Source organism: Pteropus medius, unplaced genomic scaffold, assembly GCF_902729225.1.
Source record: "Pteropus medius unplaced genomic scaffold, Ma_sr-lr_union100, whole genome shotgun sequence".
In the NCBI taxonomy this organism is placed as follows: domain Eukaryota; kingdom Metazoa; phylum Chordata; class Mammalia; order Chiroptera; family Pteropodidae; genus Pteropus; species Pteropus medius.
The window spans coordinates 5,125,136-5,148,409 of NW_024347791.1; the positions used below are offsets into that span (position 1 = coordinate 5,125,136).

The 23,274-nt window shown below is 42.2% G+C and overlaps 1 protein-coding gene across 9 annotated transcripts in view; it reads right to left on the reverse strand.

Moving 5' to 3' along the window:
- Positions 1-11,031: 11,031 nt before the first annotated feature.
- The window catches only part of RIC8B (RIC8 guanine nucleotide exchange factor B), a 90,115-nt gene continuing 77,872 nt past the window's right edge, over positions 11,032-23,274 (reverse strand). For 2 of the 9 annotated variants that reach the window (XR_005656122.1, XR_005656125.1), the window contains 4 exons: positions 23,180-23,264; positions 18,842-18,980; positions 18,026-18,202; positions 11,032-12,153 (listed from right to left, as the gene is read on the reverse strand). Coding sequence is in view for 2 of the 9 variants with exons in the window: in XM_039877871.1 (XP_039733805.1) it covers positions 12,042-12,153 (112 nt within the window). In the remaining 7 variants the exon portion in view is untranslated. Of the gene's footprint in view, positions 12,154-18,025; positions 18,203-18,841; positions 23,265-23,274 lie in introns of all 9 variants that reach the window. The other 7 variants (XR_005656123.1, XR_005656126.1, XR_005656120.1 and 4 more) reach the window with 4 other exon arrangements.

The following is a 23,274-nucleotide window of genomic DNA, read 5'->3' on the forward strand; positions in this document are numbered from 1 at the left end:
GTGTCTCTGGGCTGCACACGCCCCTCCCCTAGGGCCACTTTTGCTCATTTCTCTTGGGAGCTGCCTAGCTGCAGAGAAAGGCCTTTGGAACCAGAGTCTCTTTTCAGCCAGCCTTTATTGAATTTCACCTCCATTTTTTTTTTTCCTTTCCAAATAGGAATGTCATTTATCTTGGACTTTAAGTTGCAGAGGTCTTTAAGAGCGTTCTCTTTTCCCAGCTGCATTTGTTGACACACAGTCAATCTGTTTCTTGCCTTCCCCCTACTCCACCCCCCAAGCGGGCCATAAAGTGTCTACAGCTGTGCCCTTTAGTGCCCTTCCCTTTCTCTGCCCACAAGGGGGACGAGCTGAAATATAGCACAGCCATTATCGCTGACAAAAAAAAGGGACAATTTTAAAACATTTTTGCTTTTCATCGAGGAAGCCGAAGGCACAAAAGAAAGTGCATCATTTTATTGTAAATGCTTTTTAAATATGGGTCACTTGGCCATAATCAGCCCCAAAGGATGGAAAAGTTCAAGCGTGAAAGCAGTCACACAGATATCCCGTTTTGTCTCCCTTCGCCTTTTAAATTATGCTAATTGACACCAAGAAAAAAACGGGGACGCGCACTTCATCGCTGACTCCCTCCTCTCCTTATGGTGAAGAGCATGTAAAATAAGTTGATCAGACTGGGGACAGTGGCCTGCAGGTAAAGAGAGTCTTCTTCCTTTTGTTTCTGTCTCAGAAGTATTAGGACCAGGAGACTTGTGGTCTGGTTTCTCAGGATGGGGTGTTTTTTCTTAACCCTGGTGGGGAGGAAACTCTCACGCGTTCGCCGAAGAGTGCCAGAGCGGGAGAGGGCTGCCTGCAGGCTCCCTGTGTGTCCCTGGATGCTGGGTCTGACCAGGTGCAGGCCAAGAGTGTAGAGGGCAGGTGGGGTGTGTGGAAGGTAGGGGTAGGTGAGGGAGAGGGGGGCCCTCTCGGCAATCTGAAAGGCAGATATTTATATGATGACTGTTAGGATTATGATGAGAGTAGAGAATGAAACTCAGCATGTTCAGGGAAGACGGCCAAAGTGTCCCCTTACGGCCCGCCCCCCGGGGCGTCCGCTCCTCTTGCGATCACAGCCTGGCTTGGCCTCTGGGGAAAGGAGTAGGTCAGGATGGAGCTCACGCCCTGGCTTGCAGTTCACTAGCTCTGTTAACACACTTCTCTGAGCCACAGGGCCCCTGTCTGTGAGCTGAGGTGGTAGTGGAAAAACTCCCACCACGCGGCGTTGCTGGGAGCCGCAAATGAGCGCACGCGTAGGATGCGACTCTGGCAGGCGCTGGACGGTTGATGAAAATGTTTGACGCAGCTGATTCTGATCAGGAAGTGGAGCCCCAGAATAGGGTATCTGGGCTACATGGATGGCTAGACAGTTTTCCAAGACATTCAGACTCAAAACTAAAAATGAAATGGTATTAAGGGATGTTCAGAAAGGCTCCCCAGATGAGACGCATAAAGAAGAGGCATATGGATCAAATGCTGAGCTCAGTATTTGATGGGCAGAAGGCGAGGCTTAGGATCCGCCCGTCTGTGTTTGAGCCCAGCTCACCTGCTAAGTGACGTAACCTTTAGGCCTCCACTTCCCATCTGTAGATTAGGAATAATGACTATGGCTATGCCTTCCGGTTCTTGTGAGGACTAAAATGAGATGACTCATATAACGCCCTTAGCGTCAGAATAAGTACACATACATTTAGTTATTCTTATTATTCCTGAGAACTTAGAGGTGAGAAGTGGAGGCTGGTGGATGGCTTCTCTTCCCTCCCTCCCTCTCTTCTTCCTTCCTTCTTGCCTGTATGCCAGACACATGGTTTAGCACAGGTTTCTTAATAATCAGCTGTAAGTCAGTGTGGGGAAGTAAAACATAATTTTGGGGTCGTACAGACAGGCGTAAAATTCCTGCTCTGCCAGTTCCAGCTTTGTGACTTTGGACAAGTTACTTTATCTTCCTGAGCCTCGATTTTCTCATCAGTTAAAAGGCGCAAGAATCCTTACCTTTGATGTGAGTATTAAGTGAGATGATGCATGTAACATTTACACTTACTTTCCTTCCTGAGAGTCTACCTGTCTTGTGTTTTGCCCCGGAGAAAGCAACAGAGTACGATGTAATGGGCTGTACGGCCTGGGGAGAGTCATGAAAAGGAAGAGGCCAGATTTTTACATGAAATATAAATGAGGATCTCTAGGATTTAACTCTGGAAGGTTTTCCAGGGGAGGTGGTTACTGCTAAAGTACTTATGTCACTGTCCTGAGTTTCACCTTTGCAGTGGTTCTCACAATTAGGTTCCTACTGTTATGATTTTGCTTGATAATGATGATGATGATGACGACGACGATGACGATGACGACGACGACGATGATGGTAGCAAGCTGTGATATTGCTATTTACAGTAAATATATATTTGGTCTCTGTCCCCATCTCTGGCTCAGAGCTCCTAAAACCCTTGGGATCTCCTAAGTGATGAAAGCAATCAAGATGTATTTCGTTATGTCGCTGAGGTGACTTTTGGAAAGCACCTAAGGATAGGGGCTGGTTGCCAGGAAACCCAGCCAGGTGATTAGAGGGTCAGAACTTTCAGTCTCACTCCTTGACCTCTGGGAAGGAGGGTCAGGTTGAATTAATCACCAATGGCCAATGATTAAATCAATCATGCCTGTGCCATAAAGTATCTATAAAAATCCAAAAGGAAAGGGTTCAGAGGGCTCACAGGTGGGTGAACACGTGGAGGTGCCAAGAGAGTGATGCCCCTGGACAGGATGCGGGAACGCTGGGCCCATTCCCCCACACCTTGCCCTGTGCATCTCTTCCATCTGGCTCTTCCTGAGTTGTGTCTTGTCATGATAAACGGGTGATCTCGTAAGTAGAACGTTTCCCTTAATTCTGTAAGCTGCTCTAGCAAACCAAATGAACTTAAGGAGGTGTCATTGGAACCTCCCATCTATAGCCGGTTGGTCGGAAACACAAATGACAACCTGGATTTGGGACTGGCCTCTGAAATGGGAGGTGGGGTGGGCAGTCTTGTAGGACTAAGCCCTTAACCTGTGAGATCTAATGCTGTCTATCTCTAGGTAGATGGTGTCAACCGAGTTAAATTGTAGGGCACCCAGCCGGTCACAGAGAACTGCTTGTCTCCCCGTCTGGTGTCAGGAGTGTTGTGGTCGTGGTGTGAGCGTAAAGGAGAAACACAGGAGGAGGTCTGGGTTTTTCCTGCTCACAGGTATTTTTGTGCGAGCTTAGAAAAAAAAAAACTCCCTTCCCTTGGTTCCCCTAAATACAGCTAAGACTGGTGAGAATTATTATTATTATTTTTTAAAAACCTTATTAAAAAAATAAGGGAGAACAAAGTGGAAACAAACGCAGGAAATGCAAGAAGCCTGAAATTCTATGGCTTCAGTTTTCTGAAGCTCCCAGGGCTGCCTTCTCCCAGCTATATTTCACGAAATAGTTGTAATATTTATAATCCGGGGCCTTTACCAGTATGTCATCTATTTTTCTGAGTAACCCCAGTATACTGTTAAAACAAAGTGTCCCACTACCAGGCTTCCTGCTTATGAGTTAATTCTACTTTATTTAATTGTGTCGTTCAGCTCTAGATTTATTTATTTTGGGTTATTGCTTACTCAATTGGTTCTATTCTGATCATTGAGTTGAAGTCTATAATTATAATTAATCATAGTTTTGCAGAAGTTTTCTTTGGCTCCCTGCTTCTGTTTGTTCCGGTCTCTGTTTTTCGTGTGAGAGGGTTTTCTTAAATATCTACTGCCCCTTGAATGCTTCTTTACAATGAGACACCGAAGGGTGAGATACCGAAAACCTAACTGCAAGCGCTGTGTGGACTCTTTGTCCTCCAAGGCCTACGTGATCTGGCCTCATTATATCAACCTGACCTCGTCTCCTGGTCTCCCCAGTCTCCCCGGACACCTTGCAGTTCCACTGTCACATCGGGTTTGTTATTCCTGCAGGGCCTTTGCCCTTGGCGTTGCCTGTGCCTGGAGAGAATAACCCCCAGATATTTTCTTGGCTGATTTCTTTACTTCTTTCAAGTCTCTGCTCAAATAGCACTTTATCAGAGAGGACTTCCCTGACGACTCTTTATAACGTACCGTGGCCCGACTCTGCTTTAGTTTCTGTAGGTGTTAGCGCCACCTGACATGGCATCAGGTATGGTATGCTAATATTGGATTTACCGGTTTGTTTATTGTCTGTCTTTATCCAGAAGAATTAAAGCTCCATGAGGCCAGGGTCTTCATTTTGTTCCCTAATGTGTCTACTGCACCTGAAGCAGGGCTTGGCACACTGGTATGGATTTAATGTGTATTTGTTGAATGAATGAATGGTGGCCTCAATGAGTGTGAAAGGGCTGAGATATGGCCATTTCATTGGAAGATCCCTAACTTTCAGTTACTTTATATATCCTTTGTTTGGGCTAGTTTTTTGCAGCCAGAAGTGTCCTAGTTGTCAGTGTTCTTGGATGTTCTTGGAGTTGACTGGGGAAGGGGGTCTTTTATCTGATCTTTCTGTCTTCAGGAAGGTACCCCTGTCTTCTGTGCCTCAGTGCTTAGGGGCAGAGCCGCTTGGTGACCCCACAAATTTGCTTAACCTCTTCCGAAGGAAATTTCTGGCTTATTCTGGGGAGGTAGAGTAGGAATCACCTTATGTAGGGGCAAGTGGGGGAGGGGAACCTGCTTGTCTGTTTGAAACTCCACCCACACCTTATTCTCAGATGTGTCTGGTATCTGATTCCAAAGCCACTCTGGGTTCCATAGGGCATACACAGTGATGCACTGGTAAATATTTAATTGGTTCTCCAGGGGAAAAACCCCTGCCTTGTAGTGTTCGCTCATTTCCGTGGTGTAAATACTTTCACCATAGTTGAATTCAAGCTACCATCCTGATGCCACTGAACACGGAGCTGGGAAGGGACAGGCAGTAGTACACCAGTACTTCTACCTCACAGACGCAGAGATGTTAATAACTTCAAGAGCATAGTTAATAATAAGACATAGTAAAATAATTAGGAAGTGAGGAATTTTGAGCATTTATTACCTTTATTTTAATATAATTTACTTAATTAAAGTTTGCATAATTTACCTTTTAATAGTGGTTAATTTAAACCAGTGTGTAAAATTCCTAACAGCGTAACAATCAGCTCTCATGAGATGGTATAAGCCGGTTCCAGCACATGGACCATCTCGTTTTTAATTCCTTTGTTCTTGTAGGCTTTGATTTTTCAGTATCTTGTGTTTTCTTTCTATGTCAATTATCTCTGACTCATCTGATTCCTAGTTTCTAGAATTTCATTGATTCTTCTTTTCTGTCATCTCCTTTCTCATTCTCATTGGTCTATTGGGCTTAAGCCTTACTGAAAACATCTATTTACTGCCATCCTATTGGGTTTTTGAGTGGTGGTCAGGGTATATGCATGTGTTTAAACTGCTTTGTTTAACCAGAAGTGTCTCCAATTAGAATTACTTTCAATTTCTTTTTCATGTACATGCTTATAAACGTACTTTCTGGCTACATTCTTTGGCCTGTAGAGTGAGTTAGTGAGTCTCTGTCTCGCTCTTTTCATTTTCACTGTTGAATAGTTGGTGACCTTGTGTAGCTCACATAATTTTTAGTATGAAATTTGCCTCATCCATTTCCATTGCTTAATGTACTTTTGTATGAAAATTGATTCATTTAATACCACGATAGTGACACTTTTCTTTTTTAACCACATAGAAATCACGGACGTTAAACCATAGCAAAATTTTTAGTTTTAAGAGTGTTCGTTTTGGGTAAAATGAGGTAGTGGCGTTTTAAATGTATCAATATGTATTTTTCTTTCCTGAGTTCATGAGTTCGCTCCTGGTGAGCTTATCCTTTGTCTTGAAGTAGAGAAGTGAAGAAGAGAATCAGAATCGTTGCAGGAGAAAATAAGAAAAATTGTTTCGTTTTTTAACTTTGAAGACAAAATAATAGGCTCGAAAGTTATCATTTATTGTGAAAAAAGGATTTTATAAATTCCTTTACTTCCCTGTGTAATATAACAAGTCCTACATTTGGGTTGTGGTGGAGACCACACTATATCTCCCCATGGCTTGGCTGCTCATCTCCTCTTTCCTATAAAACAGATGCCCCAGAGTTCTTTCACTACTATGCTAGTTCGACTTGAGTCTCTGATACTTGTTACCATGAGTGTTAAGTCTTTTCAATTATGAGATTTTTTTTTTAAGCCTGAGTTTTGTAGACCTTCTCACGTGATAGCTATTTTTCATTAGTATATTCTGACTGAGAAAACATAGTCATGCAGGTGGTCAAAAGGATACCATGAACTGAGTAATGCTTATGAGTGGACTCTTATTCATCACGTCCATGTGTATGTATAAAAGTACTCAATGTCCAAGGCATTGGTTATTCACCGGGTGTGATGCTTGGTGCCCGCACAAATTTGTGGACTCCTTGAGCTCGGTTCCACTCGTCTCCCAAACCCAGAGTTGCTGAGTTCATAGGTGGGGAAGCCGGTGTTTTAGATGATCTTTCCCCCCAAGTCATTCTCACCTGGGTTCAAATGAGCTTTCTGTTCTCCAACACCCAGTTGTGTTTATCCCGGCTTTTAAGGGTTTCTTGACTCCACCCCCCTTTTTTTTACACCTGCTGCTGCTGTTCTAGTCTGGCCCTGTGTACCCCTCACACGAGCTCCCCGATCTCTTTTCTTACTGTCTGTCCCTCCTCCAACCCATTCTCCACACGGCAGGCAGCCAGGGTGATCTTTCTGGCTGTGTCCTTTCCTTGCCTGAAATGCTGCCGCTTCTGTGCCTCATCACAGGACACAGGGGCCTTTGTTTCAATCACACTCAACTGCTTGTGTTCTGTAAACACGTCAAGTACCTTTTGCCCGTGAGCTTTTGTCTGGGCCAGTTCTTTTGGTGGGAACAGTTTTTCTCCTGTGCATGACAAGCTCAGGCGCAGCTCAAATGTCACTTATGAAACTTTGTGATTCAGCCCTCCCCGTCCTCCGGGAAGCCCAGAGCACTTTGTAACAGGCTTTGGTTATGGGCTTCTCACACTGTGGGTGCTTTGGGGACAGGGACTTTTAGTCATCCCAAGCACCTTGAACAATGTGTGGTACAGAGTGGGTGCCTAATACATGTTTGTTGAACAAATTAATGTGGATCGGTGCACTTGTATGAGCCTCTCTTTGAGATTAGCTCCTAAGTGGGATTCTGTGTATCACAGAGAGATGGAAATGAAGGAAAAATGTGTTAAAATTTTCCCAATTCTCTTTTCCCCTCTTCAGTCTCTTCTGAGTTTTTTTTCTCTCAAATAAATAAAACTTTATTGCATTATTCTCTGATTGCAAAAGCAACACAAAGCATAGTATTTGTTTACATGGACATCAGACAGGTTTGAGTTCGGATTTTGCTATTTACTGGCCATGTGCCTTTCACATTGTGCTTAATATCTTGTGCCTTAGTTTCCTCCTCTGAAAAGTGGGAGTTCTTTTAACAGTACTTCATAGTATTGCTGTAAAGATGACATTTGAAAGTGCACGTAAGGCGTTTAGCAGTGTCTGGAATAGTAACTGTTCAATAAATATACACAGCACTAATTATACTCCATGCAGAAAAGGTAAAGCCTCTGAGACCTGGATACAGCTGGAGCTTATGGCCCAGGATCTTCACTGTGTGCGATTAAAAGAAAACACAAATCTGACTCCAGAAGTCCTGGCGAATAATTCTGATCTTCCCTTTCGGATAGTCTCTCTCGACCAGGGTTCATCTGAAACAGAGAACTCCAAAGATGACTGAGCGATTATATCTTCCCTCCCCTGAGGATGCTATATAACTAACACCAGTTAGATGCACAGGAAAGTGGAGTCGCTATATACAAGGCATGATTTAGGACGCCAAGGCTTAGTCCCCTCCCCGCTTTAAGAAAGGCTGCTCTGATGCTTCTTGAAGCCTTGGTGCAGGGGGGGCTCATGAGTCACAGCCTTCCAAGTCCCCTCTCTACAAGCCTCTTCCTTTCCTTGAAACTTCTCACTTAAGGGCAGTTGTTGAGTCTCTTCCTCCTGCACCCACATGATCTGTCCCCAGAACACCATCCATTTTTCCTTCTTCATATGTGCTCGCCACATACCCCAAAGTTCCGACAGGTGTCACCTTGCTTTTCTTGTGAGAGTAACCTGTCTCTTCCCATCCTTGTGTATCCTCCTTGACTTCTGGCATTGCATAAAGAATACCTCCAAGACGATTAATGCCAATAACTGGACTATACAGCAGTAAACACTATTGACACTGTTATCATTTTTTTTTTCCGCATGCTGACTTTTAAATCACCTGGATCCCTTGCTATTTTCAACTGCTTCTCCTTGACAAAAACCGTAGAATTATCCAGGCGCTTAACTGTATGATGATTTGTGCTCCCGTGGCTTCTGTAAGACTGGGGCTGTGTGGCCGAGCAGGTCTGCTCTTGCTGGTGCCATTCCTATTTCCGGTCGCTCTTCAGTGCTGACAAGGCTCACGCTGCCTCCCAGGACAGCTGGCACTTTTTGGGAAGTGGGGCCTAGGTCATAATGTCTTCTCTTAGGAAGAATAAAACTGGGTAGGCAATTAGCACTGTTTACCACAATTCGTATAATGGAATATCATAGCCATTAATTTTTGAAGAACATTTATTGACATGGGAAAATGCTAACAACATGTTAAAGAAGAACGCAGGATACAAATGTATAAATACGGCATGATCCCAATCTTGTAGTAAAATATATATGCATAGGAAAAACACGGGACAGAAATACACTAGAACATTAACAGTGATTATCTCAGGGTGATGGAATTTGGGGTGAATTATTTTTATTTTCTAAACTTTCCATAGTGAACATATTACTTTTATAATTGGGGGGAAGAAGAAGTCAATGCAGGTGACACCTAGACCTGGGAGGTGGCAAGACCAATGTGATGGGGGATGTTTAGTACTTGCACATCATCAGCCTGTGTCCTTGTTTATAGAGGGATAGTAAGGTCTGTCTGGCCCGCCTCCCAGGACCACTGGGTGTGTAAGGGGTCTCAAGTGTCTGGGACTGTTACTCTATAGCAGCATCTCACGTGCCTTATTTTAGGACACTCCCCCATACCTTGTTTCAAAGGTTGGGAGGGATGTGGACACAGGGGCCTGTAGAGTGCGGTTGGTCGGTGTATGCTGATCCTGACTGCAGGCCACCGACGCCCGGCACGCCTGTGGGGAGCCTGCAGCCCCGGTCTCTGACCTAAAGGACTCCAGGCCCTTATGTGAGATGCGGTACAGGCTGAGCAAGTTTTCCCCTCACCAAGTCCAGGTCACCTCCCAACTTAAAAAGTTCTCTAAACTGGTTCTGCTGAAATAGTTATTGCTTAAAATGGCCTGAGAATTACCACTCTGCCAGCATTCCAGAGTCAAAGGGAGGTGCGGTGTGGGCCCAGGTGGGGCCGTGTGGTGGCGGGGAGAGGGGGGAGGAGTAGGCGGGCTGGAGCCGGACTCTTACTTGCCACGTGGCGTTGGGTAACTTACTGGGGCTTTCTAGAGATGGTCTCTACTATGAGATGTGATGAGGTGACGAGGTCACACACATAAAAAGCCCAGCACATAAGTGAACACGCAACAGATGTTAGTTCTTTCCGTGTGCAAGATGAGGTGACTCTCAACTTCTCCCCCTGCAAATTCTTTCTTCAAAAACAAAGCTTAGTGCCCAGGGCAGGGAAACTGAAAATGAGACTCACTGAAGGCAGAAGAACACAGCTACTTAAACGGGACTGTTCAAACACTCTGCATGAAGCTGGCAGGACGCTGTTTCACTAAGCGCCTCTTCATTTAGGGACGCTGACACTCACGCCAAAGCTATTTGATTATAGAAATTATAAAAATACTTTAAAAATGCATTCGTAGGACGTAACAAAAGTACTTGAATTCGTGTCTTCTAAGCTTTTTTCACTTAATCTAAAATTATGAATTGCCAAGTTTCATTTTATCTACTATTGTTAACACATGAGTCACAACGTCTGTTCCCACGTGTTTTAGATGAAAATCCTAAAATGTATTCTTCCTAGCTTTTTTATAAAGTACTCTAGATTTATTATTTTTTTAAAAGACACTCAGGGTCATAATTATGAGAATTAGTCCAGGGCCATACTGCCGTACAGATACTTTCTGGGTCAGCTAGAGTGTCCTTTGGAAAAACAGACTATCTCAGGTTTGCAATGCCTCCAGTAGTTTTCATTTTCTCTGTCTTTTTATCCAGTTTTTTTGCCTTTTGCTGTTTGCAGTAGGCCTGTCTTCGATCTAGCAGACCCCTCCTTTGCTGTTTTTCTGTGGGCTTGAAAGCCAGATAACTGAAGATGTTAGAAATGCAAATTTTAGTAAAGAAGCAAAAAGTGAGATTCTTGAGGCTCCTGTGAGTAAACTGCGAGAAATTTTGTGACATCTATTTTGGTGGCTCAAAGGCCTTTTAAACCTCAGTTCCTGATTTGTAGTTTTGCCAGAGAAGTGACTTCTGAATAAATAACATTGTCGCTAACATTCCATGTACTCTACCTATCCTTAAAAAGGCCCTTACGATAAGTGAGATAATAACTGATGTAAAAAGCACTGTAAAAAAGCATGAACTGTGGAACAGTATTTATCCCATATATCTATAAAAAACACACACACAGATGGCTAAATTGAATCAACCCCAATGTTTTATTTAATTTAAAGTTTTAAAAGGCAGTGGTTAAGCACATTATCTATGTGTATGTATGTATACACACATACACACACATACACAGACGCATACATGTACGCACTCACTCATGCTCACTCACGCTTATGCTCACTCACACACACACACTCTCTCTCTCACACACACAAAGGAAGCCAACCTCTTTTCAACTTTAGCCACTGATTAACTAGGCCCACCGTCTATTGCATGATTCATTTTCTACTTCATATGACCAATTTTAAAAGTAAAAATAAACAGCCTTAATCAGTTTAATAGTAACTATTTGTGTTTCTTTTTTTTTTTAAATAAATAAGGTTACCATTAAACTGATCACATGGTAGAAAGGTAGAACACACACACATCGGCACACACACAGTCCCCAATTTAAAACGTGACATATGAATGACCTATATGTACAGAAGGGTGCCACTGACTCCCCCCCACCAGCAGAGGCCACAAAAGAACTCGGGGGTCCCCGTTCCCTCTGCTGGATTGGAGGACGTGTTCCTGACACCCCGAGCTGGACCTCAGAATGCATGCTCCCCATGCAGTGATACAGATGGGGTTCAGTTCTATGGTACTAGTGTTCAGGTACGTGAGGGAATAAATAGGCATTTGTAGCTGCCTCAGAACTAAACCGTCACTTATAGCTCTCTATAGGGAGAAATGTATTCTGAAGTTGTAGGTAGGTGACATACAAACTTTTAGAGTGTAGTCAGTTTGCAAGTCTGGGGCTGTGTGTGTGTCTGTGTGCGTTTCTATGTCTTTACAAAACTGAAATGAAGAGCGGGGCTAGGTGCATGGAGCAGCTGCTTGGCTTCCAGTCAGTCAGTCCTGATCTAACGAGTCACTTGCCTCAGCCCTTATTTAAGCAGCTCATTCTGTTTGTCACGTGCCTCGGTCCACTGGAGAGATTCCGAGGGGGCAGCTCACACAAGTGAGAGGAGGACGCGGCTAAATCTTCTGCTAAGAATCTTGGCAAACAGATCTGCCAGATTCAACCGAGGCTGCTTTATAGAATGAAGTCCTTCAGTTCCATCCTGATGAAATGGAATTTTTTTTTCTGCTTCTAGCCCCTGCGACTCCGTCTAACTGCAGCTCTGTATGAATGCCTCGATATTGCAAAAACACAGGATCACCTCTTAAATATGCTGGATTCTCAATGAGTAAACCAGTTAATGTGTTTCTAGCCAAAGCAAGGGCATAAATGTTTTAGAGAAAAGATTCCCCTGGAGCTACAGAGAAAAGATGCTGATAAAAGCAATATTGAGAGTTGAGCAGGTGATGCTTTCAGTCTGTGTCGGAGCTGGTCTCTTCGATGACAGAGTACTGGTTGAGTGCTTCCTCCAAAGGCGTTATTGTCCCATCAGGTTTTAGTCCCATTGGTTTAAGCAACTCCTCTCTGGAAAAAGAGATAAAAGAGAGAAAAAAAAGTATTCACCAGCATCACACACACATCCCTCCCCCCTGCCCAAATCCACATCCTTTTAAAAAGAAAAGTCTTTAAAAAACCAAAGTATTTTTCCTCAAGTTCTCTCTGTGTGTTTGTAACAGGAAAGATGAAAGGGGCATGGAAAGAAAAAGAGGGAGATAAAAGACTCATTCACACAGGCCAAACCTACTAAGCCAATTAAAAGTAGAAAAAGTCAAGGTCTAAATGGGCTCAGGACAAGGAGCAGGTCTCTTCTGTTTTTAATAATTAACTTTTTTTTTTTTTCCTTTTGTGGATTCGTTCGTTTTAAGTTGAAGCTACCAAAATTTCACCTGCCCCAGTGGGCTAGGCATACAATTAAATGGCTGATTCGATATGTGTGATTTCATCCAATGGAATAAATCTGTCAGATCTGATCTGCCTCTCCAATCTCTTGTGATACAGAAGTACTTACTGATTCATTTCGAATCAGCTGGCCTCCCCCAACTTTCTCTCTCCCCTTTCTTTCCTTCTCTCTTTCTCTCTTTTTAGTGCCACTGCTTTTGTTTGTGGCAGTTTAATTATGGCATTGACAGCCATTTTAATCTCTTCAAAGCTCCCCAACTGCCTCTTTTCACCTAATCCAATTATATCTACTCCACAAGTTACAGCCTCATCTAAAGATGATTAATTATTGATTAAGCCAATCAAAAAGCATTAAGAAAGATTTACTTAATCTTTTCATAGGCTCTTACTTATTACATGGAGATTATGGCGAATGTACCTGTTGAGTTGCTAACTCTAGTCCTCCCCACCCCCGAAAGTCAGTAGTGTACTTTCAGAGCAGCCTGGATTGACATGAGCTACTTAAAACTTATTTCTCATGGAAACGGGTGTCACCCCCTGAAAACATGGCTAGAACCAGGAACCCACACGGCAGCAGTTGGTGGGATCTAGAGTGAAGGGAAATGGTAAAACCTCTTCTTCTGCCTCCTTGCTGTGGTCCCCTCAGGCCAGCACAAATAAGGGCCCCCTCCTGGGAAGCACCTCCGCATAGCAGGTGATGGTGTGACAGGCACAGTGAAACACCCTGGGGTGGTGTGAGAGCAGCTCAGTGGTCACTGGATGAGCCAAGAGGAGCCTAATCAAGCAGCTGTGGCTGGCACCAGAGGACTATCCCTGAGAGTCTGAAAAATCAGAGGACAGTGGGTGGTTGCCTGGCTAAGCTGAGGCTCCCGAATGTTATAAAGTAGGAAATGTGTTTCCTGATCCAAGAAATGGGGTCAGAACTGTACAATTTTAAGTTGGAGGGGCCTTAGAGATCATTTAGTCCAACCCCCTCCTCTAATAAAGGAGACTGAGTGACTTACCCAAGGTCACATATCTAGGACACGGGGCTCCTGGACCCCCGCCTCGCGCTCTGCAGCACACCACGTCTGGATGAACTGCTCTAACTGCGCTGGCGGAGCGCGCCCTGCACCCGGCTGTTTAATAACTGTGTGCCAGGGACTATGTCACATACTGGAGAGCAAAGGAAGCCTGGGCACAGCTGCTGCCCTTGAGTGGGTGAAACATATATATGAAAAGTAACTTAGAACATAACGGGGTAAAATACTGTAAGAGAATCGCAAAGAGCTGTGATGGCTCCTGAGAAGACGCATAGACCAAACTGCCTGGGGAAGGTGGGGACGGTACCAATGAGGTGTCTTATGCCAGGCAAAGCAGGGACAGAGCATTTCGGGCAAAGGACACCGAAGGGCTCTGTGTGCTCCCATCTACTCGTGTGATTCTGTAGACCTTTCTGGACTGTCGGTTTCTGTCTCCGCGCTCTTCTAAGGCTGTGCAAGGGCCCAGCGTTTGGGGAGTGGTGAAGGTCTCCGAGGGAGTGGCAGGAGGTAAGCCCGCAAGGGTAGTCTGGGGCCTATCAGTCAAGCGTCCTAAATGCCAAAGCAAGGAGCTCGGGTTTTCACCTGTCGGGATGCCCGGGCATGCTGTTTTATGGGGAGCTCTCTCTGACAGCAGTGCGGCGGACACAGTGGAATGGGGGGAAACTGGTGGCAGAGAGACAAATCATTGGGACGTCATTGTACCAGCCTGTGTGAGGAGACAGAAAGCTGGATCGTGGCTGTGACGGTGGGAAGAAAAAGCGACATTTCCGAGCTAGATCTATGGCCCACTGGAAGGGCTGGGGGTTGGCTGGTGAAGGAGAGCAGAGTGTCCCTGTGGCTTCCAGCTCGGATGACCCACCATGTGGATGGTGACGCCATTCACTGGAGCAAGAACACAGCCGATGAGGCAGATTGGGTGGGGGGATGCTGACATCTTTAGGACACGAAGAGCTTGAGGTCTTTGCGTGACAATCAGGTAGAAATGCTTAGTGGAGAGTTAGAAATAATGTTTCCATCAGAACTTCTCTCTACCTCTGATATACACTACACATACCTATATTTTTATAACACAGTTTCCTAGTTCTGATTGTGCTGAAGGACTTTGTCATATTGGACACTATTTACTAATAACTGATACAAAAGGAAAAGGGGCCGATCTGCTGGGAATGAAACATTAAGGGGTAAGAAAGTTCAAAGGTCTGAAGAGGTTGGTGGACTCGGTACTGTCAGGTGGGGTGCGGTAAAGGGGTGGGGTAGGCAGAAGTAAAATTAGCAGATGGGACTAGAGAAGTCTGCCGCGATAGCCATGGGTGGCTGCGTGGGTGCACCATCACCCCGGCCACCCGAACACCGGTGCACTGCCCTGCCCTGCCAGCAGGACGATGCTGGGGCTGCGACCAGCCGTAGAAGTAGCTGGCTTTCTCCAGCTTTCTCAGTCAAGCCCAGCAGTATGTTCAAATCGAGTCCTTCAGTTTCCTCTCTACTCCCTAATCCGATTTTACAATGGAAATAATTAGGAACATTAAAAAAGTTTTATGGCCAAATTGTAGGACTTCATCTATAGAATAAAGGACCCCATATTTTAACTCCCACTTGTGAACTGTTCTTCCCAAGCATTTATTTTTCAGGTTCTTTGCGTGATATCACTCCTCCACTAACACAGAGGTTCCTCTAAGAGTATTGTTTTCTTTCCCACGTGGCCCCATGGGATGCTTGGAGGTACTGACATTTCTGTAGGAGAGGTGTCCGTGATACCTGGCCACATAACCATGCGTTCGTGCAAATGAATTAAGGCAGCAATGTGATGTAGTGGAACAGAGAGATCTGGAGCCAGGAAGTCTGTTCCACTTACCGGCTGTGTGATCTTGGGCAAGTCTCTGTCTCAGTTTTCCCATCTGTGAAGTGGGGATGATACTACTAGCTCTACCTATTTCCTAGTGATGTAAGAAGCAGCATTAATAGTACTGATAGTGGTAGTAGTAATAATCATAATGTAGATGAAAGAAAGGCGTTCTAAATATTATTGTGGTGTAATGAAAGACACATACATGTTTGGCTTTAGAGTCAGACAGCCCTAGGTTCTAATCCTGGATCCACCACTCATTAGCAGTAAGACTCTGAACTCTCTGAACTTCAATTTCCTTATCTGTAGAGCTGGGAAACAAATATCTACCTCACTGAGTTGTCATGAGAGCAAAAGGCCATACACATAAAGTATTGCAATGGCGGGAATGTCGTGGGAAACCACAAGTTACATTTCCTCTTGTATGTGCTTATGGAAAGTTTCCCCAAACTTATTAGGGCACCCTTTGGGAATTAAGTAAGGGAAGAATATGCAGAAGCAAAAAGACATGGTCCCTGTCCTCAAGAAGCTTTTAGTCCAGAAGATAAAACACACATACATTAAACAATATTAAAAGAATTACAGAACAGCAGATCAACAAGCTTGAGAGGATTAACAGGCAGAGCCCTGCTTTCCCTAGCTTGACGGTCCACAGACATCCCCTTATCATAACTCAAATTTGTTCAAAGGTGATCTCTTGTCCTCTTTGGAAGCGGAAGGAGAAAAGTTCACTTACGGATATGACTTATTTCTTATGGACCCCAGGCTTACTTTTCAACCTCCATCTTAATATTTCTGATCTTCTCTATCATACAACTAACAGCCCACAAATAGCAAAACGAAATCTTTGCTCTAGAGACTGGATAAAAGTCTGGTTATACTACACTGTTTCATTTTGTCAGTGCTGTTTTATCTAGATTAGCAAGATATGGACAGAGAATGAGTAACATTAATGAATACACAGAAACGTAATTCCACCAGTCATATGGGCTATGTACATGTGCCAGGGACACCGGAGGATATAGGGATGCTGATCACAGGCTCCTTGCAGGATATGGACTCAGGGCCAGGCTGTAATAGCAGTGATGGACATGGATTCATGGGGAGAAAGGCATCTCAGAGCAGAAGAATTAGTCAAGCAAAGGCACAGAAGCAAGAGTTAGTTGTGTGCAGGGACTGGCAAGCAGAATGGCTTGGCCGAGGTAAAGGAAAAAGAAAGCTCAAAACAGATACGGGGTACAAAAGAGAATCTGAATGGAGACTTTGAAATCCTAGGCTGACAAGTCGATTATAGTACAGAGGTATTTTTGTCTTCCATTTCAAGGGCCCTACATTTAAGAATTTTTTTTTTAATTGAAAACAATTCTCATTACAAAGTTTGAAAGCTGTAAAACAACAGTGCCCTGATACATTAAAAAGAAAACGTTCTATGCTTTAATTATACTATTTTCATATCCCTATGTGTCTAGCACAGTGCCTTGCATATACCAGATCCTCAGTAAGTGTTTCTAAACTAAATTTGGTTTTAGTCGATACTATCTTGCACCTTAACAGAAAGGAAATGTATGGTCTTTTATGGGACTCCTAATAAACCACGACCAAGAGAGAAGCTAGATCTTTGGGCAGAAGATGCACTTTCATCATCAAGATCCATAGGGTTAGGAAAGGTATTAGCATTCTACAGGAAAGTCTGCATAATGCTTTCTTGGGATTTCTTATTCTTGACTAGACTGTGAGCAACTTGAGGGCAGAGTCCATGTCTTATCTGGCTGTGATTTGCGTATATAGTATAGGATGAGGCACATAGTAGGTGCTCGATACATGTTTATTGAAAGAATATAATACATGTGTCATGGCATAAATGAGAATGGTAGAGAACCACTTGTCAGCAATCATTCCCATATTATTTCAACTGTAATTATTTCCCTGATGAGTCAGCGTCATCAGACATTCTGACAGTCCAGCGGAAGTCAGGCCCCTTTCGTACCATAAAGCCTGGAATTTCCAACCACTAACTGGTGTAGATTCTGCTTCTACATTATATATGGGGGATCAGTAGGTCTAGAGTCTAGTCTCTGATCTTCTTCTAACTTGCTGGGTGTCCTTGGGCAAGTCATTTCCTTCTCTGGGCTTGCTTCTCCCCAACTATAAAATGAAGGGGTTGGACAAGATGATCCCTAAGATTCTATTCTAATTCTAAGAGCATAAATATTAGGCTACTAAGTAATTTTAATCTATTTTAAAAGCTGCTAGGTTTTAAGACACTGAAACTCAATACTGCTAAGTTTTTGTTTTTAATCAATATATTCTAAGCCTGAGTCAAACACAGCATCCTACCTAATTGTCAATGACATACACCAAGACCTCTGCAAAACTATCAGCAGATGATTAGAACGATTACAAAAGTAAATTAAAGCAATGGCAAGGGTTACGAGGAAAGATCTAAATTCAATCATGGCCCTCAATAAACAGGCCATTTCATGAAGTTACTGGTCCTAAGTTATGAAGGTTCCATCTCACAAGGATGGCTAGGTGTCAGATATATGTACATCATGGTTAAACAAAGATATTGTATACTGAAATGTGCATCAGGATTAAGATATTCAGAGAGCAACAACTCCTTCATACTTACCTTCAATGCTATACACAGGCCTTAACACAAGTTAAGACTGCCCTCGTTATCATCAAAAAGTACAGTGATGTCTACTGGATAAAGAGCCCATTCTAGGCACTGTGACAGTATCATGGCGGGCTTCTCATCTGATCAGGCATCTGGCCAGGGAAGAGATAAGCCTCCAAGAATGTTCAACTGGAACGAAACATCATTTAGAAATTTGATCTTACTAAACGATAAGGAACCATAATCTATAAGGGCTTGGCCAGGCACGAGGACACAGATAAAGCACGTCCAAGGAAGGATACCCTCTTTTGCCCCAGCCTAGCCCTTGGGACTGCTAATGGAAACCAAAAAATACTTCCTTAAGGATTTAGGGGTGGGAGATTATGGAATTTATACCATATTTAAATTTTTCTGGTCTATTTTTTTTTTTTTTGCCCCAGATATATTTTAACATTTTCCTGTAAGTATGGTTCTCTGGGATACCTGGGCTTATATAGCTTCCCAGCACCTTAAAGAAGGTTCTACTTTTTAGGACTTCTGGTTCCTACTGGTTCCAACTCTCCCAGAAATGACAGTGCAATATTGGGGCTCAGATACTAACATACCCAATCGCACATTATCGAATAGGCCAGATGTGTATGTGTATAAAACACCTTACTTGACCTGGAAGCAAGAGAATACTCTTGCCCACAGCACATGTTTTTGTGCAATACAAACAAAGCATTCAATTCAAGTGTACTTGTTGAAAAACAGGACATAATTAAGCAGTTGGAAAAATGCATTCTTGTTTCCCACTTGCAGATCTCCCAAGAGTCCCTTCGAATTTACCTATACGAGTTTCAGCTTCCCGCTTGCCACTTAGCTTGATAACGACTCAAAAATCATTCCCTTGTTTTCAAGGGCTCTTCTTTCTTGTCTGCTCTGTGTACTACAGGGCAGTATTGACACATGGAATTAATGACAGGGTCTGTAATGAAACAACAGTCATGCAAACACCGGTCTGCTCTTTTGATAAAACAGCATGTTAGAGACCTATTCACCTCCCTCTAATTGAGTACTGCATAATAGTTCCGATCCTTTTATGTAACATATTTTGTTCTATGATTAGAAAGGAAGAAAAGGGGGGGAACCTATGAGGCATTGCTTCCTTCAGTCACCCCCTGATTAATTCTGTTTTTAATGAGGGTGGCTGTTATTTAGGCAGGTTCTCTTACATACTTGTTTTGTTGACTTCTGTACAATGTATAACAAAACCCAGGATGGGATAATTGGGAACCATTTCTTTGGCACAGGGATTCCTGCTCTTAATGTAAGGTTGGCTTGGCAAAAAGAACCCAGACATTTTAAATTAGCCATTTCATATTTAATTCTTTTTCACATTTGAAAGATAAGATGAGAAACTGGTATATAAATAAAGCCTTTTAATTAACACAGAGCTCTTCCAAAAATGCCTGCTAGAAGGGAGCCTGTGACAGCCCGAAGAAAGATGCTCTGTAATCTTTGCTATAATTCCAAGTCTGAGAGTGCATCTTATTTCAGGATTTCAGCATCACTGGAATATAGTCCATAATCCACTGAAATACAATGGATTTCCCAGTAACTTGTGATATTTCTGTGTTTTTAATCCTTTTTTTCTAACAGAAATAATATTATCACCTTTGGCCCTGGCCCTGGTTAGCATGTTCAGTTACGTAGTGTCCTTTGGACCCTGATCCTTCTCCTTTCATTTTATCTTTTGTCTAATGGCTTCCTGGTGCTGACAGGTTATACTGATTTTTCACTAAGCCACTAACCCAGTAGGTAGGAGGTATAAGGTGGTTTTTCCATAGCAAATTCTAGGTCTTCGGGCTGCATTTTCAAAAATGATTCTGAGGTCCTTCCCTCAGCCCTCACCATCATGCTTTGGGATTAGATACAATTGGGAGGGTAAAACATATAGCGTAAAAATATCATTCCCAAGACAAATGGATATGGTATATTGTTCATACTATGTCCTTTCACTTTGTAAAAGCAATTGGGAGTTGCCTACACTAAAAAGTCTTTTTGAAGTTAAGTTTTCTTAATGTGATCACACTAAATATAAGAATTAGTTAGAATACCCATAATCATTCATTTCAAAATAGTTAAAAGACCTTATAGTAACCTAATAGCAATTTTATCGGTTTACTTTGTATAAAGCTTTATTTATTTATTTGTTTGTTTGTTTATTTATTTATTTTTTGATATAAGCTATTTAGCACCTGACCTGATGGTTGAGAAAAGCTCAACTATGGAATGAAAAAGCAGGAATACATGTCCTCCAAATCTTAATTTTCTTCTCAGGTAAATATGCTTATAATCTATCTCTGTGCTTTGGATTTGTTTAAAATTTAGAATGTTTTATTAAAAATCATCAGACTGATTATTTTTTGAGACAAATTTCTGAGAGCTGTTGATAATTTTCAAAATAATATATGATCTGGAGTCGGAAGACTAAAAACTGAGTCCTGACTATGTCATTAACCAGATGCCTGATCTTGGGTCAGTCACTCAATCATCGGTCTCCTCAGTAAAATACCTCTTGCCCTATTTAATGCCATTTTAATGATCAATGGAGATAATATATGTATAGGAACACTTTTTAAACTTTATAGCACTATATAAATAGTTTTTTATTATTGTTCTCATTTCTGTTAGAAGACCGCATATAAACTTCTAAATATTTGCTACCTACCCTACATTAAACAGCATGGTTAAAATATAAAGTGTTTAGGGATAGTGCTAGAAGAATAAAATTCAATTTTATCCTTAAGTAAAGGTGTTCTTTATTATTTCTTGGTAATTTCTCTATGGAACTTTTCTATCCTGTTGTCTAAATTGGCAAAACAAATATTAATAAGAGGTCAGCATGCCAGCTGACACTGTTAAATAAAGCAGTAGAAACAGAAGTTCCTACATGCTCTTCCTACATAGAAAAAGACTCAAAAGTTAGAGGGGGGTAACTAAGAGAGCAGATAACCAATGGAGATTATTATCTGATGGTTCTCTTATAGACAGAGGCCATTTCAGCTAGTGTTTAATCCCAGAGCTCAAAGTAGTCATTCCTGCTACAGAGTTAAAGGACAACGACTATTGATAGGCACTACAAAGGTAGCATGACATCCCACTTAAGCGTTGTCTAGCCAGACAAAGGACTCTCTATAACCTAAAGACATACAATATCAAGTTTCTCAAATTAATCCTCCCCTGTCACTTTAAAGGCATATTAATTTAACTGGATCCAAGTTCCGTTAATTGAACTTCCAAGCAACTTTACAATGTATTTTAATGATGCAAAACAGCGCTAACAGAAATATAACGTAAGCTACAGATGTAAGCCATATATGTAATCTTTAATGTTTTAGTAGCTACATGGAAAAGTAAGAAAAGACAGGTAAGTGACTTTTAATATGTTCTAACCCAATGTATCAAAAATATGATATCAATGTGAAATCCATATTAAACAATTGAGATATTTTATTCTCTTTTTGTACAGTTTTGAAAATCTGAGTCTTTAACACTTAAAGGACATCCCAATTCAGACTAACCACATTTTAAGTGCTCGACAGTCATGCAGAGCTGGTAGTTATGATGGACAGTGGAGATCTAAAGGATTTTCTGATGGAAACAATCACGATCTTTATACTTTCCTACCTACAACAGATCTCACAGTGCTTTAAAAATTAGACCAAGTTTCTGAAATGTACCTGGAAAGCATTTCCTGGACTAATTCATCAAAAAGGTGGGTATAATCGGTTGTTATTTTTGTAAGCAGAATAAAATGTCTTATTTGTAAGGAAAAAGTTATATATTCAGTACTTTTCAGCTATAAATCACCTGCTTCAGCTTTAGTTAAGTTTAGAAATAATCTTTGAATTAAAGGGAACTATTCCTATATTTGGTACCTGCATTTATTAGGAAAGCCATACCCCAAATACTATACAATGGCTGGCAATAAATAAATAAATAAATAAAAATTATTCAATAAGGAGTAGATAGGAAAAGAAATGGGAGAACAATTATTTATATAAATGTAAATTTTAGAGGATTTTGGTAGAATATATAAGCAAAAAGGCAATGTACCTTGTTAAACAGTGATGGGGGTAAGGGTGAGGTATAAGATTAATCAGTCCTGGTTCCAATTAAGGAACTAAAGTGGATTAGAAAAGACAAAAAATTTGAAATATTATTTTCCTTGGTTAGGCGAGCTTAGGCCAATTGATCCTCTCTCCTCTTTTTTGGAGGAGGCTGCATTATTATATAGGAGTTGTGTGCTGTAGCTAAGGTGAATGCAATTGTATTAGCGACACTGGACTTGCTTAACTACATCCAATCTCCACTCTAATCTCCTGTTTAAATTGCAGGGGCCTATTTTTTTCTAATTCAGAGAGGAAAGAGGAGGTGGAGAGGCGGGCAAATTTCATCCCCTTTTCCACCTCTGCTCTCACATTAAAAATGTCAAATGAAGCTTTCTATAATCTCATGCCTCATCTTTAATGCTTATATTTGATAAATATTACAATTATCTGTCCATACTAAAGGAATTATGTACCCTGATATTTAAACTAGCCAGTCATGGGCTAAAGTGCCTTTACAGAATTCCATTCTTGAATTTTATGCTACCTGGCCAAGAAGTAGAATGTATACTTTAAAGTCGTAAGCCATACAGGCTATTTAATAGAGCAGAAGGCTGACCTTCAGATTTGCGGATCAGCTGCGTTCATTATTTCATCACACGCTGGGGAAACCACAGGGTACAAGGCACTGTACTAGCCAGACATGATGGGGTTTACAGCACTCAGATCATCCTCAAACTCTTAAAGGCCTCCACTTCCACTGCGGATCCCCTTATCTACGTCTGTCACAAGTACAATCCTTAGACTTAAGAATAAATAAACCACCTGGAGTACTACTAAGTCAGCTGGTACTCAATGGGAAGAAAATGTTGGAGCACTAATCTCTCCAGTGTCCTTGGAAATCTAGCTGGGAAAAAGCTGCTAAGACGGTGAACACCCTGAGGCAGCGGCTATGTCCAGCACAGAGGCAAAAATGGAAATGTAATTTTTGCATTGGTGGTTTTACAGTTTTGGTAGTGAATATCATCTATATCCTACACCAGGCTCAGTAACAGTACTTGGCATGACCAACCTTAGTCATCACTTTGGTAAGTGCTTTGGCACGGGCCACTGTTGACTAACCACCATCCTGGTGCAGGTCCTTCACATCTGCTCTCCTATGGATGG